This window comes from Callospermophilus lateralis, chromosome 16, assembly GCF_048772815.1.
Source record: "Callospermophilus lateralis isolate mCalLat2 chromosome 16, mCalLat2.hap1, whole genome shotgun sequence".
Lineage (NCBI taxonomy): Eukaryota > Metazoa > Chordata > Mammalia > Rodentia > Sciuridae > Callospermophilus > Callospermophilus lateralis.
In genome coordinates this window covers 75,590,859-75,607,828 of record NC_135320.1, presented here as the reverse complement: position 1 = coordinate 75,607,828, position 16,970 = coordinate 75,590,859, and the positions used below count along the sequence as shown (strand labels likewise).

General features: G+C 50.5%; 1 protein-coding gene across 1 annotated transcript; it reads left to right on the top strand.

Moving 5' to 3' along the window:
• The first annotated feature begins 3,365 nt into the window (after window positions 1-3,365).
• On the top strand, window positions 3,366-14,507 carry Klhl38 (kelch like family member 38). The gene is made up of 4 exons (XM_076836246.2): window positions 3,366-3,601; window positions 4,259-5,609; window positions 9,437-9,542; window positions 10,365-14,507. The coding sequence occupies exons 2-4, from the start codon at window positions 4,260-4,262 to the stop codon at window positions 10,652-10,654; spliced, it is 1,746 nt and encodes a 581-aa protein (XP_076692361.2). The 5' UTR covers window positions 3,366-3,601; window position 4,259; the 3' UTR covers window positions 10,655-14,507.
• Window positions 14,508-16,970: the final 2,463 nt, after the last annotated feature.

Below are 16,970 nucleotides of genomic sequence, written 5' to 3'. Positions count from 1 at the left end.
GACCTGCAGGACTCTACTGAGATTATCTTTGGGGCACTAATAAAGTACCAACCATGCCAGGCACCTTACCAACATGTCACATAATTCTCTGTGACAAGGCCATTATCCCCATTTGGCAGATGGAGAATTAAAACTGGAGGAATATAAGTAACCTGTCAGAGACCACTAGATACTGAGGGAAGTGCCAACTCTCCCCAGCCCTTCTGCCCCCGCAGTCTGGGCCTTGACCAGTTATGATGCTGACTTTCCTCAAAAGCAGGGACAAGGTCCTGAGTATCCCTCATTTATTTTAGGTCACCATTTGCTCAGACTGTAAGACACCTTCTAGACAAAGCTTAAGATGAAAGTCATGAAACACTCTGAGAGAAATGGATTCATGCGTAGGTTGGCTGGGATCACTGTGAAGATGTTTGGATTAGTTTGGGGGTTATATGTGTGCTTTTGCTGTGAGCTAAACACCAATATGCTCTGTTAGGGTTTGGCTATGAGGTGTCGCCCAAAGGCTCCTGTTAATGCAGGAAAATTCAGAAATGAAATGAGTGGACTGGGAGAGCTGTGACCTCATCCGTGTCTCCTACTTTGAATGGGTGGGTGGTACCTGTGGGCAGGTGAGTCATGGCTGGAGGAGGTAGGTCACTGGGAACATGCCCTGGAAGCAATGTTCTTCCCACAGCCCCTTCCCCTCTCTGCCTCTCTGTCTCTCTGTGTGTCTGTCTCTCTGCTTCCTGACCCCACCATGAGCTAAGCAACTTTCCTCCACTGGGCCCTTCCCCTATGACACCCTGCCTCACCTGGGGTCATCTATGGACTGAGACCTCTGAAATGGTGAGACCCAACTCAACTTTCGTCCCCTAAGTTGCTCTTGTCAGGTATTTTGATCACAGTAAATACACACACACACACACACACACACACACGCACGCACACACACTCCCCTTGTGTCTTTTCCTGACATTTTACATACATCCAGAACTCTCCTAGTAGCCCAGGCCAACAGGATGGGGCCAGCTTTTACTAAATGTCACAACCAAGAGGTTTATTCGAGTCGGTCAGACGTTGACATGGCTGGCTGGCCGGCCAAGGCTCATCTGAATGCTGGTCGGGGCTGGATTCCAGAGGGATCAATGAATTGGGAGATCAAGAAGAAATCTGAGATGTCTGCCAGCGGGCAGGGCTCGTTAATTCACTCCCCAAATCCTAACTCTCCCCTCCGAACAAGGCCTGGGCTTGCTGGCCAGCTGGGAAAAGAAAGAACCAGGCACTTGAGAGCAGAGGGGAAGTTCTATTTCCCTGGTTCTGGCTCCCGGGGTCCTCCGTGCAGTTCCCAGGCCAAACTTCACTTTTTCTCTATAACACAGAGCAATTGTTCTGCTTTTCACATCGTCATATGATTGGATTTGAATAAAATGAGGGACACAGGGCAGTTTCAGGGCACATTTGCAATGCAGTCTACACACGAAGCTGTCCACACCAGCCCTGCTACACTGCTGGGTATGGAGGGCACCTGACAAAGCTCCCTCTGTTGCCCCATTCTCTGTTCTGCCACACTCCGTTAGAGAACTTGAGCCAATTCATCTCCTGGAGCCAGGCGCTGTGCTGTACGTGGGAGGGATGGACAGACAGCTAAGGCAACGTCCCTGCTGCCCAGGGACTTCCACTCTAACAAGAGAGACGCAGATGAGTAAACATAGCTGCAGTGGGGTATGAGGCCTGTCATGTTAAAAGTGTGTAGAGGAAATGGGAAGGGCGCGGAAGAGAGGGAAAGTAATCATGGGACAGGCTCCAGGAAGACGTTCAGAGAAGCTGATGTACAAACAAAGTCTTGAAGGATGAATAGGAACAGTAAAAATGCAAGAGAGGACAAAGGGGATCACCTGTGTAGAGGAGTGCAAGATAGAGGGACATCAGGCACTCTAGTCACACAGGTAAGTGGCTAGTTAGCTGCGTAACTAGCATGATCAGAAGCCCAGGAAGAGTCAACAGCTCTGCCACCTGCCCAGCTCCTCTCTCCCTCTCCGGCCTGCATCTCTCTGGGTCTCTGACCCCCTTTGCTCAGGCCTTCTCCTTCTAATTCTGACCTCCAGGATCCTGATCCCAACCCCATGTTTAGGATATACCTCCATGACCTTGATCTTCTGGACTCTTTGGGGCATGATCAACTCTATGATGCAATTATGAGTGAGACATTCCTCTTCCCCTTCCAAACTGTCCCAGGATATCCTAAAGGCCAGGCCAGCCCAACCTCCCCAACACAGACCAGATGTATCTACAAGTTATTGGACGGAGCTAGAATAAAAATATGTAAATAGGAGGAGACACCATCTGGAAGCAGGTAGGTAATCTGGGGAGCCATCAAGAGGAATGATGTAGGGGGTCTACCAAATTTCTGAGCTGCCTTCTCAGGGGTTACTCTGATGTTGACAAGGCAGAGAGAGAGAGAGGGAGAGATACTTGGAGCAAGAATTGCAATAGCCTGAGCAAGAATTGAGAAGAAAAGAAAGTGAGTCCCCTGCCACTCATGGCTTGAACAATTGTGGACCACCCTGGGGAGCAAGGACCTCCGTCCCCCTTTACTCTTCCCCTGTGGCTCTAAAGTCCTCCATCGTGGTCCTGATTCACATAATTGGAGGCTGCCTTCTACCCATTCTCATTTTCATTTTCCTCCTTCTCTTCTCTTCCTCCTCTTCCTCTCCTTCTCTCTCCCTCCCTGAAGCAAAAGGCCTCCTGCCTCTAGTTCAAATCTGCCCAATTAGAAAAAAAAAGAGGGGGAAGGAAGTCAGGAAAGGAAACCTGATGGGGAGGATGTGGCCACCCCAAACAGAGGCTCCCCAAGAAAGGAGGCCCAACCAAGCTCGGGGCTTTCACAAGTCTGGAAAGTCCAGGGTACTCAACAAATATTAAACACACACACACACACACACACCACTCTGTCATGCTATCACCAATTCTGCCAACTTAGACCCTGGGGGAGGAACTCAACCTCTCCATGATCCTGCCAAGTGGGTGGTGGGAAATCAAGACCCAACCAACAGCATCCAGGAGTCCGTGCTCCGGCTTCCCTTGTGACCAACCATCACCTTGACCGTGTCCCAGAACTACTTCAGTGAGTCTTGGCAGGTTACAACAACCTGTTTACAAACATCTAGAATTCACAGGCACTCTTAGGACAAGGGACTCGGGGGCAGTTCCAAATGGGCAGCGAAGGCTTACTAAGAGAAACTGTTCCTCCGGGTCTATTTATGCCCATATAAACACTTGCCAAGGAAACAAGGCATGTGGGCATGCGCTGGCCCTGCAGGCCCTCGGGTGGCTGCAAAAGGCAACTGGAAAGTCACATGTCATAACAGTGGAAAGTACATATGCAGCTATTCTTAGCCCTGGAATGTATACACGGTCTCCCTGCCCAGCGGCCCTTGCACAAAGCTCTAGAAAACTGTGAAAGTGCCTTCAGCATAAACAATCCAGAACTCTCCCAGGACAAATCGCTTGCCAACTGAAGGAAAGGCCTGGGGTTTACGGTTTCACTCGGAGCAAGAGGTGGAAACTTTCTGGGGGGACAAGACAGACCAGGCATCGGTGGGTGTCACTGCAGCAAAACAAGGTAAATATCCCTACTGCTTACTTCTCTGCAGGTGGACTGATGGGTCACCCAATAGACCAGGGAGCTGCTTTTTCTCTACTTTCTACTGATTCCATCCTTAAAGTAAAACCCCAAGACTCTGTACAGTCGTGTGTTCTAACTATGGATAGATAGAGAGCTAAAGATTTAAATCTCACAAGGGCCCATTTTCATCCCCATCTCTGTCTAGTTACCGTAATTCCGCACCCCCAGAATGTCATGCCTGGAAAAAGACTAACACCCAGACAGAGATGTTTAGATGAGTTTACTAAATGACAAATACACTGAGAATCTGGGGAAAGGCTCACACTTCTGCTGGTCAAATGCATGGATCGTTAACTGTGCTCCAGGCTCGTGTTTCAGCCCGGGCAATCTAGTGACTTGCAAAAACATTTTATCTTTACCCCTCAGGTTAGCTAAAGATGCTGTTTGCCTATTACCTTTGAGAATAAACTTGACCCAAAAGAGATGTGTCAGCTTTGGGGTCTGGGGTGAGGGTGGCCTCCCTTTCTGGTCTTCACCGGGTGGCAATCTTGGCCACACCCACAAACCCCTTGGTGAGGGACACAGGTGCACACCAGCCAGAGCCTGCAGTACAGGCTGCTGAGGCCGACTTGACCCTTGCCACCCTCTCTGTAGGATGGATGACGAGTCGCCAGACGAGCTGCTCTTCAAAGACCACAACTTCTCCTCGGACTTACTGAGGCAGCTCAATGGCTTAAGACAACACAGGATCCTGACGGATGTGAGCATCTGTGCTGGTGCCTGGGAGGTCCCCTGCCACCGCAATGTGCTGGCCTCCAGCAGCCCCTACTTTAGGGCCATGTTCTGCAGCAACTTCCGAGAGAGCAGTGAGGCCAGAGTCCAGCTGAAGGGCATCGACTCCCCGGTGCTGGACTGGATCGTGGCCTACGTGTACACCGGGGAGGTGCGCATCGCGGCCGACAATGTCCTCGCCCTGATGGAGGCGGCCTCTCTGCTGCAGTACCCCAGGCTGTTCGAGGCCTGCTCCTCCTACCTGCAGAGCCAGCTGGCCCCCAGCAACTGCCTGGGCATGATCAGACTCTCGGAAATCTTAAGTTGCCAGACCCTCAAGGAGAAAGCCAGGGAGGTGGCCCTGGCGTGTTTCCCGGAGGTGGCCACCTCCGCTGACCTGAAGGAGCTGTGCGCCTTGGAGTTGAGAGACTACCTCGGAGATGACGGGCTCTGCGGGGAGGAGGAGAAGGTGTTCGAGGCCCTCATGGCTTGGGTCAAGCATGACCTCCAGGCCCGGAAGCGATACATGCAGGAACTGTTCCAGCAGGTGAGGCTTCAGTACGTCCACCCGGCCTTCTTCCACCACTTCATCGCCAACGATGCCCTCCTCCAGTCTTCGCCGGCCTGCCAGACCATCCTGGAGATGGCCAGGAGGCAGATGTTTTCTCTGTATGGCTCCAGTGCCCCAGACTGCAAACCCCTGTGGCATGTCCCTCCAAGGAGCTCTTACCAAGACTTCCTCATCCTCCTGGGTGGAAGGAAGGACAACCAGCAGACCACCAGGGAGGTCCTGCTCTACAGCTCACAGACCGGCCAATGGCAGAGCCTTGCCAAGCTCCCCACCCGGCTCTACAAGGCCTCGGCTGTCACCTTGCACCGCAGCATCTACATGCTCGGGGGCATGACTGTCAGCGGGGGGAAGAGTCTGGTCAGTCACAATGTCTATGTCTTCTCCCTGAAACTCAACCAGTGGAGGCTCGGGGAGCCCATGCTGGTGGCCCGCTACTCCCACAGAAGCATTGCCCACAAGAACTTCATCTTCTCCATCGGGGGCCTCGGAGAAGGGCAGGAGCTCCTGAGCTCCATGGAGAGGTACGACAGCATCTGCAATGTCTGGGAGAGTATGGCCACCATGCCCGTGGGAGTTCTCCACCCTGCCGTTGCTGCGAAGGACCAAAGGCTCTACCTCTTTGGGGGAGAGGACATCATGCAGAACCCTGTGCGCCTTATCCAGGTAAATGGCTGGTTCTTCCCATCATGTAAGTGCATGAGTGTGTTTGCATATACACATGTGCGTGCCCAGCATACCTGCATGCACACACAGGCATACATATGTGCACACATGCCCATGTGAACATACATACATATACAGGTATGCACATGCATGCCAAAAGATGTGCTGTATACACATATAAACATGTGTGCAATCCTGACACATACATACATATGTGTGCACAAGCACACATGGATACATGCATGCCTGTATCCACACACATACACACACACACACACACACACACTTGTCTTTTGTGGGGAAAGAAGAGGAAGAGAGAGAACAAGACAGGTATATAGGGAAGAAGGACAATTTTCAGCAAGAAGTTTTTCAATTTTTGAATTTTTTTCAATATAAGACTAATAACAAATACAATCCTTATCCACAAAAATTGTGTCTTCATTTGAGAAAAAAAGCATATCTAGAAATTCAAGCTAGAAATATTGAGTATGTCAGATAGTGAAGCCCTATAGGACTTTAGCAGATGCTTCTACCCCATATCAGTAAGGCCTTAAAAGAAGATGCCCAAGACTTGGTCCACATCTACCCCAGACCAACTAAATCAAAATCTCACATTGTCCGATACTGACAGTGTGGTTTATAAGCCTCAAGGAGGTTCTCAGGTGCATCTAGTTTGGAGAACCCCTGCCTTAAATGAAAGGAGATATTGATTTCACTAATAAGCTCTCTGAGAAGCAGGATTACCAGAGGCTAGAATATTAAGGGTTTTCCAACTTTGTGCAAGTTTCTAGTAATCTCTGCATTTATCTACTATATGAAGAACTTGAATAACATGTTTGTCTTTAGGTTTAAAGACCCAATGAATTGCAGTTCATTCATTTTAAGTGGTATATTGAGCCCTAGCCACTGTGAAGTCCTGGGGACATCAGAGTGGACAGTGAACTCCACCTAATCCTCAAGGAGCTTGCAAGACAATTGCAATTGAGAAGCTGAATACAGGGGGACTTTAACATAGGGGTGTCCTAAAACCTTCTGGAGGGAATCAGAGAAGGCTTCAGGGGAGCTTAGGAGGGAATCCTGTGAGGCCCACGTAAGCTGACCTGAGCAAAGAAGCAGAAGAGAGATGGCGGGTGATGGAGAATCAGCAGGGAGAAGGGCAGGGTTGGTGCTAAGAAAGCACGAAACAGAAGGGTCTGGCATAGGCGGGGCGGGGCCCTCTGCCAGCTGAAGAAGAAGTCAGAGCAATACTGAGTAGTACTGAGAGGCAGGAGTGACCCCGGGGACCGGAACACTCCTACAAAGGCCCTGCAGCCCAGAGTGCACAGCCCACTGCCCCGAGGAACCAAAAGCCTGACAATGGTGACAGTGTCCTTGCCAAGCAGAGCAAGGAGGAGAAGGGACGGCACCAAGGGACACGTATGAGTCCCCACACCATCCCCATCAGCCCCTTCCCAAGCCACCCAGCAACTCCCTCCACCCAGACTGCTGCCCCTGAGTCCCTCCTATCAAAATTCTGGAACATTCTTAAGGGATGGGCGTTTGTGGAGATGCGGCTGGTCTGGCAGGGTTTTCTAGGTCTTGTCTAGAAATTGGGATTGCAGCCTCAGTCCAAGGACAGGGACATCATGAAAGAGATCCATGCCCGTGAGTGCGGTCATCAGATTTTCATCTGCAGAAGTTCCTCTGGATGCCCCGTAGAGAAGGGCTGGGAGTGGGCAGGGGAGTCTAGTCAGGAGGTTCTTCATCAAGTCCCAGCAAGAGAGAATGATGGAGATTTTTTTTCCACTTGCCTTTACTCTCTAGCCCATGTTCATCTTCACCATCAGATTCTTAGTCTTCCCAGAATGACTGTCCCCAGTTCCTCTCATTTACTTGAGCCGGGAGAGACATATTAGGCTCCATTCCAAACTCTGATCACACAAAGTAGATCTGACAAAGTGCTTCTCTGTAAAGCGAACACCCCTCCTTCCTCTCTATTTTTCAAAATAGAAACAACAAATATGCCGATGATTTCACGTTGCAAAATTGTCATCGACCTCCTAAGAATAAAACGCACTGCTCAAAAAAGCTTTCAGCTAGCCTATCGAGAAATGCATAGTACGATCAAACAAGATCCCTGCAGAGCCAAAAATTCTAAACGCGTGAGCGATCCTGTTGTGGTATAGCCACGGATGAGGGAAAGGGGTCAAAGTATTCATTTGGATGCTTTTCTTATCTATTCAGCGCTAACTTTGAAATGGAAACTTTGCTCACTTGAATATAATTTAAAACGAGTGCTCCAAGGTGCTGGGTAGAGCAGGTTGGATTTCCAGGCATGGCCTTGGCATTTTTCTTTATGGGATGGTTCCTCTGTGTCCTGCCCTGTTTCAAGAGCTACCCGGCAGTGGGTATAGATTAGAACTACACCATGCAGACTGTGCACATGGGTCCCCCTTTCTACCTGGCTTTCTTCCTGCCTCCGATTCCGGATGGCATTGGGCAAATCCTTTACCATGACAGTCTCACTTGCTTCCCTGGCCAAAGACCCTCCTTTGTTACCCCTGCCGAAGTATTTCTGGGGCATTAAGAGGATTGTGAGCAAATGTTGAATTTATTTTTAAAACCATACCCAAAGCTGAGCGGGAACAGAAGGCCAGAAGGCAATTACTTACTTGAGAAAATGCAACCATGTCTGCTCTTCCCTGAGGACCCTGCTTTCCAAGAATGTGTATGTTCAGATGCAACCAAGAGGCTTCACACAGCCCTGCGCTTGCACGTCTCTAGCACCCAGTCCCTCCAGGCTTCACCAACTTGAAGAGACATATTAGGCTTGAAGAGCTCCATGGAGATGCCAAACTCAAAAGCCTCTACAGGAAAGGCCACACTTTCATGGCCCCACACAGCCATGAGCTCCTTGTGCTCAACCAGACCGGCTCTTCCACTCAAGCTGTTTCACTTTGGGCAGGTCATTGAACCTCTCTGAGCTTCAACTACTAAATCTGAAAAACAGGGGAAATAATACCATCTACCACATAAGATGATTGTGAAGGTCAATTTTTTATCAAAAAAAAAAATCTAGGAACTAGATTTTCTATGAAAAGAATTTCCACCAAAGAATATTGTACCATTTTTCTCTGTAAGTAAATGTTTTTGTCCCATCTTTTCTGTGGAGTCCATCCTATATCTCTTGTGCTAAATTTTTCCTGTAATGAACTAAACCCATATTTTATAGTTGAATTTTAAACTGAGGACATTACCAGAACATGCTCTAGGGACTATTTCAGAGCAAGTGAGCCTGCCCTTTCCTCCCTGGTCTGTCTTCTCTTTCTCATGCTTCTTCTTCTTCTTCTTCTTCTTTTTTTTTGAGATTCTTAATTCCTTTCAGGCATAAACTGTTCAGAAGCCTTCCTCATTTAGCCCCAAATTTATTCTTGGCTCTCTGACCCTCTCCAATCCACCAGAACATTTAGAAATTTAAACATGAGCTAGAAATAAAAATGATTGGAAAAGTCACTGGTTTTCTAAATACCCAAGTTGCTCCATTTCTCAATAAAAGAAAAAAAAAAAAGGTTCCAAGCAAGGTCAGCAAAATACATACCTCATGCAGAATTCCCAGTTCATTCTATAGAAGGACAGCCACTGATCTTATGCGGTCACAGAAAGACCAACTTCTCATCCTAATCTTCTGTCATTTAACAATATTTCATTTATTGATAGTAATCTAGCTACGCTTTAAAAACTGTAAAGAAATAGAAAAACTCGTGCCTGGTTCACCTTGCTAATTACTACTTCTTTTTAAAAAAAAAAAAAAAATTCAATGCAGTGCTGTGATTTTGCTCCTCCCTCAGGTTTATCACATTTCCAGAAACACGTGGTTCAAAATGGAGACGAGGATGATCAAGAACGTGTGCGCCCCTGCGGTGGTGCTTGGGCAGCGGATTGTCATTGTGGGAGGTGAGTCTGAACGGAGACTCACCGCGCTGGACAGAAACTTGGCGCCTCTCATGGAAAAATGGGCCGCTAGTAGATGCTGTTCTGCAGGACGGTATTTTTAAAAGCACATCCATCCACGCAGGAGAGCGTGGACAGCCTGGCCAAGCTCTTTCCTCATGCAGCCGTTTCTCCCTGTCTTCATTTGTAAACAAGGGACAAAATAATACTGATTTCGCCAAGGTGTTGCCAGAGCACGTGAAGCTCAGAGCACTAAGCAGACACGCAGTCGATAAGCAGTGATTGCCTTGTGAACAGTATTGGCTCCAATGTATGACTTCTCTGTGCTTGCATAACGATAATGTGTCCTGGTTAACAGAGCTGGTTGGGGGTCAGAGAGGTCCTGGCTCTACCACTAACCATACCTTGGCAAGCTTTTCATTTTTTCTGTGCCTCGGTTTCCCCATCAGTAAAATGGGGATCCTTAAAGTGCCCACCATAGAGGACTGTTGTGGGGACCTACGTCTGAGTTCCCACAGAAAAGCTTCTTTGGGTTGTTAACTCTTGGTTGGGCACATAAGAGACAAAATGCCAGCGAGGCTGATGTGGGGGTACTGCTCCCCGTCTATGGATAACTTACAATGGGAGGCAGGGCCCAGGGTCAGAGAGAACTGGGTGCCAGCCCCAGCTCAGCCACATGCTGGACCACAGAAGGGTCCCTCAACATCCCACGCATTAGTTCAGGGTCCCAGCCTCGCTGTGAGCAGGGACAGACACATTGCAGAGCCGCTGATTTCCAGGCCAGACGGGTGACACTGAGCTTGCTCACGTCATTTGATTTTTCAGGTTACACGAGGAGGATTCTTGCTTACGACCCTCAGACCAACAAATTTGCCAAATGTGCGGACATGAAAGACCGGAAAATGCACCATGGGGCCACGGTGATGGGGAACAAGCTCTATGTGACAGGCGGGCGGCGGCTGACCACAGACTGCAACATTGAGGACTCAGCCTCCTTTGACTGCTATGACCCCGAGACAGACACCTGGACATCCCAGGGGCAGCTGCCTCACAAACTCTTCGACCATGCCTGCCTCACCCTCCAGTGCATACCCCACATGACCACCCATTCGTGAAGTCCACAGGGAACCTTAGTTGAGACGCTTTCTGTTGCAAAGGACAGAAAACCAGCTCCAAAGAGCCTAACCCTACAGGGATGCAGGGACGGACCCCTCTCAGGACTGAAGGCACCAAGGCCTGGGGGCCTGGAGCCAGGCCTATGACCAGAAGTCTCTCCTCCCCCAGCCTTTCCCTCTGTCTCTACCTTGTCTCAATTAGGTCTCCTTCCTCGAACTTCTGCATCCACACAGCATGAGGATTATCAATGACAATTGATAAACTCTAACTCACCGTCTCTAGCTTTGCATCTTCATTGTACCATGATCCACCTATTTATCTTTTAAAAAGGTGCTGGCAGGCCCGTTTTGAATTCCATGCCTGCCTCTTGAGACAATCACTATTGCCAGAATGGTGCTACTACAGCTGCCTAGTCTTGAATCAGGTCCCTAGGAAAAGAAGTGGGGTTAACTCCTGTGATTGGCAGCCCATCCAAAACACATGCAATGGGATGGAAGGAGTTCTTCAAAGGAAGAAATTCTGGATGGACAAGAGCACATCTGGCCCAGGACACCTTTGCAATCTGGAACAAGAGGGCTGAGACACCCAAGAGGACCCCTGGAAGCATTTGGCCCAGGTGGCAGCGTGAGAAATTGGCCACGACTATGTTTGTCTGAATTCTATGGATGTCATACATTAAAATTCCAGAGAAGCATGTGCGATTCAGTATCTCATGTTTGCAAAATGATCTCGTACTGAAGGATATAAAAACAGAACAAAGCTGGTTTCTGGTGCCAAATGATGTTTTTCTCCAGCCTCTGGGGAGCTGTAAACCTGCAGAATTAATCTGGGTTTTCATTTTAGTAAATGCTATGAGAATTGCTCTTCCAGGGAAAGCCAACAAATTCCTTCAGTGATTCCAGGAAACATTACCCTCCAGAAGCCAGGGCCGACAGAGCCCTGCGGCCCCTTTATCTTGAAGCACCTCCCACCCCAGCTCAGGCTCCAGTTGAAGAACAAGCTGAAGCTGAGAACAGCAGCCCTGCCCGCTGCCAGCTCCTCACCACCACCTGGGGAGATGTTTGGAGATGTCTGGAACCAGGACGAGCACCCTTCAAGATAGATGGATGGGGATTCAGCTAGCTGGGGCCCAGAACTCCGGATTTTATATGTTTCCTAGATGAGAAGGTAAAGAACCACAGTCCTGCTCAACTGTAGGCACTGAAGACCTCTGGTTCCATTCCCATCCTGTCCTGGACAGCCCTATCCAAACCTAGCGTTGTACACAAAGGACCCTCCACCCCGTAGCAACATCTGGAACAAGTCTTGGTGCCCTGAGCGTAGAGTGCACCGGTGCTGGGGCCTCCCTTCCCACCTAGCTCTTTCGCTCTGGGTTCTGGACTTTTTCTTTCTGGTTTGTATTTCTGTGCCTCAGCCTCTCTGGCTGAGGGTGAAGCTCTGTGTGCTCCCTGGACCACCTGGCTGTGGGTCAGAGACTGGCTGGCCAGCCAGTGCCTGCTGCTTGGCCTGCACACTGCCCCTGAGCTACTGGCTGGCATCTTACCCCAGCCGGTTCTCCTCAATCCCACCTCTCCCTGCCTCTGCTTGGAAAGGTAACCAGTGGCCATCAGAGTCCCCAAATCGGCATTTCCTGTCCTGTTGATCAGTTGGCAGCATATGACGTTGCTGCCCTCCCTCCATCTTGTACGACCTCTTCCTCACCTTGGGGACACCACTCACTCTCGCTCCTCCTCCCCAGAGTTCCTTCTTGTCTCCTTTTATCCCCAACTGCTAAATGGTAACGCGCGCCAGGGCTCAGTCCCTAGATCTTCTGTATATCCACTCTCTCCCTGGATGGGTGAGCTCCTGTGGCCCATGGATCTGCACACCACCCTACACTGCTCACTAGCCATATTTCTTACAATCCTGCTCCTCCCATGGGCTTCCCCACCCTGGGGGAGACTGACACCTTTCCTGCACACACCACCAGAGTCCAGCCCAAGCCACCATCTTTTCTCATCTGCTTCCATCTTGACTTCCTGAATCTCTTCTCCACACAGCCACCTGTTTACCCTCCCTGTGCCCCCGGCCTTGGCACTGGATATTAAACCCAGAGGCAGTTTTTCACCATATTCCATCCCTAGCCTCTTTTTTTTTTTTTTTTTTTTTGAGACAGGGTCTCACTAGGTTGCTGAGGCTAGCCTCAAACTTGCCATCCTCCTGCCTCAACCTCCAGAGTCACTGGGATTACAGGACTGTACCACCATCAACTGGGCTGTTTGATCATTTAAAAACATAAATGTAAGTTGACAGAGTGGCAGAGGGGGAAAAAAAAGACAAATATAAGTTGAAATAGGCCATTCTCCCTTTTAAAAAGTCTCCTAAGCCTTCCTGGCTACTGAGCTGACCCTCAGAGACCAGCGAGGTCCCTCCACCTGGCCACCAACTCTCTGCCTTCCCTCTCTGTCTTGTCCCCCAACACATCCTGCTCTTCTCCCTCAGCACCAGCCTCTCTGACTCTCGGGCTCGCACATCCTGGATAAGTCCCCACTCTCTGTTTTTGCACCTCTGTCCCCTGCCTGGAAATGCCTGCCCTAGATAACCCACCACATGGTCCCTCCCCCAATCCCCAGGCCCTGCTCTGGATGGAGGCGCCTCCCTGACTAACCTCCATCTCACCCGTCAACAGGCCTCTCAGCGAGGCCCTGAAATAGCTCTCAGATACCTTCGGCCCTTTCACTGCTGCGTCTCCAGGACAAGCCATCTGTCTCCTGTCCAGCCTCCTAAAGGGACTGCTGATCCTTCCCTGAGCCACAGCCAGGGCCATCTCTACACAGCACAAACCTGAGCGTGCCGTTCTTCTGCTAAAGTGCTCCATGGCTTCCCAGGGGCCTTTGAACAAAGTCCCCAACCCTTCATCCAGCTCCTGGGCCCAGCACCCACCTCTCTCTCTGACCTCATCTTCTGCTGCCGCCCTCCCTACAGGTGTCCCCAGGCAAGCGTCCTGCACTACCCTATGCCCTGCTCTCTCTTGCTTCAGACTTTGCAAGAGCAATTGCCACTTCCTGATAGACACCCCTCTGGACTTCACCTGCGGCAATTTCAGTTTAGACCTCACCCACCAGTTTAAAAGTCCCTACATCAGGGAGGCCATCCCTGCCTCCCACCCTGGCTGGGGTCAGCTCTCCTATTAAAAGCCCGTTGTGCCCCATGCATTCTCCTCAAGACCCTCATCCTCTTTGAAATTACTTGATCGTCTGTCCTCTGACTAGCTGCTTTTATCTGCCCCGTTCTCCCTCCTCCACATTCCCAAAACTGGCCTCTGGGTCTGCACATATGTTGTAGAAGCTCAATGAACATTCAATGAATGAATGAAAGAACTGGCAAATGAATAGAGAAGCTGAATCCATGTCATCTCTGGGGTTTTCACCTCAAACTCAGGGAAGTCCACACAGGCACCAGTTGAAGGCCCCAGACCCTCTGCTAAGGGTCACTCTGCCCTTCCCTCCATGACCCTTTCCTGCCCTGAGCTGAGCGTGGCAGGTCTGGCTGGTATGATGTGGTTGGACCTTCTGGGGTCCAACCCAGAGGCTGCTGGGCTTTATCCAAAGGACCCTATTTGCCTGTAATTGGAAGTGAGAGTCTATAAACTCGTTCTGTGTCCTCCAAAAATCCTCCTGTCAGAGACTTGCTAACGCCTTGACTGACTTTGCTTTTCTTCTTGGTGCAATAGTTGATAAACAGCCAGCGCCTGTGGCCTCTCGAAGCTTGTCCAAGTCTCCCTAGGGGACAGAGGAACTATGTAAGTTGCCTCCTGGGATTCATAAAGGAAGATGGCATCAGGGCCAAACACTTTGGAAAACACATCACAGGCCGGCAGTGTGTGACCAACCCAGTGCCTTTGTGGCCAATGGGTCCACACACCTGGGCCAACCCCAAATCCGAGTTGAGTTGTAAAACAAGGTCAGCCTGTGAGGGGCCCTTCTCCATCTGCCAAGGATAGTCTGTCTGGAACCAAGGAGAAAGATGGTCTTGGCAGGAGGCTCCCTTGGCCTGGCAGACTGGATAGAGTCACAATCCATAGCCAAGGTCAAAATATATTTAGCCAGCGGCAGTTAAATGGAAACATTCTAACTTAAAAAAAAAGAAATGTCAAAGGACCTGACCAATTATCTCAACAGGCGGGAAATGACGCTCAGCAAGAAAACACCAACAGAAATACCAACGGCCCCTTCCACCCTGAAACAGGAGCACAGGAACCAGGGAAAAGGAACAGTGGAGGGCAGGGAGCGGGCAGCGAGGGGGCAACGAGAGTGACCAGAGGAGGCTGTGGGCCTCAGCACTGGGCAATGCCACCTGGTCCCAACTCCCAGTGGGTACTTGAAAAGAAGGCCTGGCTCTCCTGAGGCCACCGTCAGGCCCACGGGCCAGGACCTGGCCAGCAGATGCTGCGTGGGATGGTTACCTGGCAGAACGACCTGTCCCAGGCAGACAGAACCTCTCCTTTCAGACCCCTCCTGATTCTCTGCCCACAGCAGGGGAGGCTCCAAGGGTACCTCCCTGGCACCCAGCCTGGAGCCTCCAGTCCCCCTCCAGGTGGCTACCTCCTCGTGATCCTCCTCACCCTCTGCTGCAGCCACACCCTCTGGTGACAATACAAAGTCCCAAGTATCCACCTCCTACACTCAAAGCCCAAAGCAGGTGGAATTCTCCTTCGCTATCTCTAACTAAAATCCATAACACCCCAGAGGGCAAACTGTGCCCAGTTTTGCATGAATGCTTCACCCTTCTCAGGATGCCTGATCCCTCCTTAAGACCCCACACACTACGCACACCACGTCTCTGTACCTTTGCACATGCTATTCCCTCTGCTGGATGCCTTTCCCTGCCCTGCCTAATGAACTCCCACTGGACCTTCGCCTCTTCTGCGGTGCCTCCTCTTCCCGGCTCTAGCCCCTTTCACTCTCTAGCACCATCTGTGCAGGGGTGCTGGGGAAGGGCCCTGCTTTCTGAAATGTCAGCTCTCGTGCAATCTTACAGGAATTCCAGGCCCCTGTTCAAATGCTACGTCATTCTGTTCATGTGGGTAATTTGGTCTTTGTTTTCCCTGAAGATAATCATGAGTGTCTTTTCCTCTTCGTTTCACTTGTTTGATTCAATTAAAATGCCAGGGCCCATGACCCTGAATACCCCGGTGACTCCCCACCACACAAGTCAGTGGTCTAGAAAATGGTGTTCTGAAGACACAGACAGGGATTCAAGAGCCTGAAGGGAGCTGGGAAGAGGCAGGTTGGCAGGCTCATCTCAGAATAGATGAGACCAGACCGACTCTGGTCTGAAGTCCTGGCGTCAACCCAGCTCTGAATCCACTGGCTGTGAGGTCTTGGGAAAATGAGTCAACCTCTCTGTTACCGTTTCCTCATTTTCTCTCTAGCATAATACCAGCCCCCTCAGAGAGCTTTTATGAGGATTAATTGAATTGACATATAAGTGCTGTCCATGAATTAGCCATTATTACTACTAGTTGTGTGGCCTAGGAAAGATCTCTTTGCCCCTCTAAGCCTCAGTGTGCTCGTTGGTAAAATGGAGGTGATAATATCCCTGTGCAGTGGGTTAAAAGCCTCTCCTCAAAAAAAGCTATGATTGTATTTGGGAAAAGGACTTTGAATATATAATTACTAAAGGATCTGAAGATGAAATCCCCTGGGTGGACCCTAATTCCAACAGTGAGTGTCCTTTAGAGAAAGGCAGAGGGCGATTTGAGGCCCAGGAGATGATGGGCGAGGGCTGGGGCAGGGCTGGGTGTCACAGATACAAGCCCAGGAATGCCAGAGCCAGGAGATGCTGGAAGAGGCACAGAATGCTCCCCCAGTGGTCCCTGGAGGTAGCGTGGCCTTGTCCTCCCTGCTTTCCCACCTCTGGCCTCCAGGACCATAAGCAAAAGTACAACGGTGTCTTGAGCCATGTTTGGAGTCATCTGTCCCAGCAGCCACGAGCCACAAGGAGCTGACACACGCCCTCCTAGGACCGCGCAGGCACGGCGAGGTCCCAGGTGTGCACAGCCAGCAATGATCTTCGTCGTTCCCATCCTTGTCCTGGGCCTTGGTCTCCCCCATAAAATGAAGATACAAGGTCGGGCAAAGGTGGCTGGGCTTTGCTGCCTGGCACTGGCTCCATCACCGCCCGACTCCTTCACGAGACAGGAGGACTACCTGATTCTCCATCTCCCTCACCCTCCTCCTCACTCCAGGGTGCCCGACAGGCAGGGTGTCGCACTCACGGGCCTTCACCTAGCTGTGTCCACTGCAGAGGACAGCGGGCTCTGGATGGTCACCC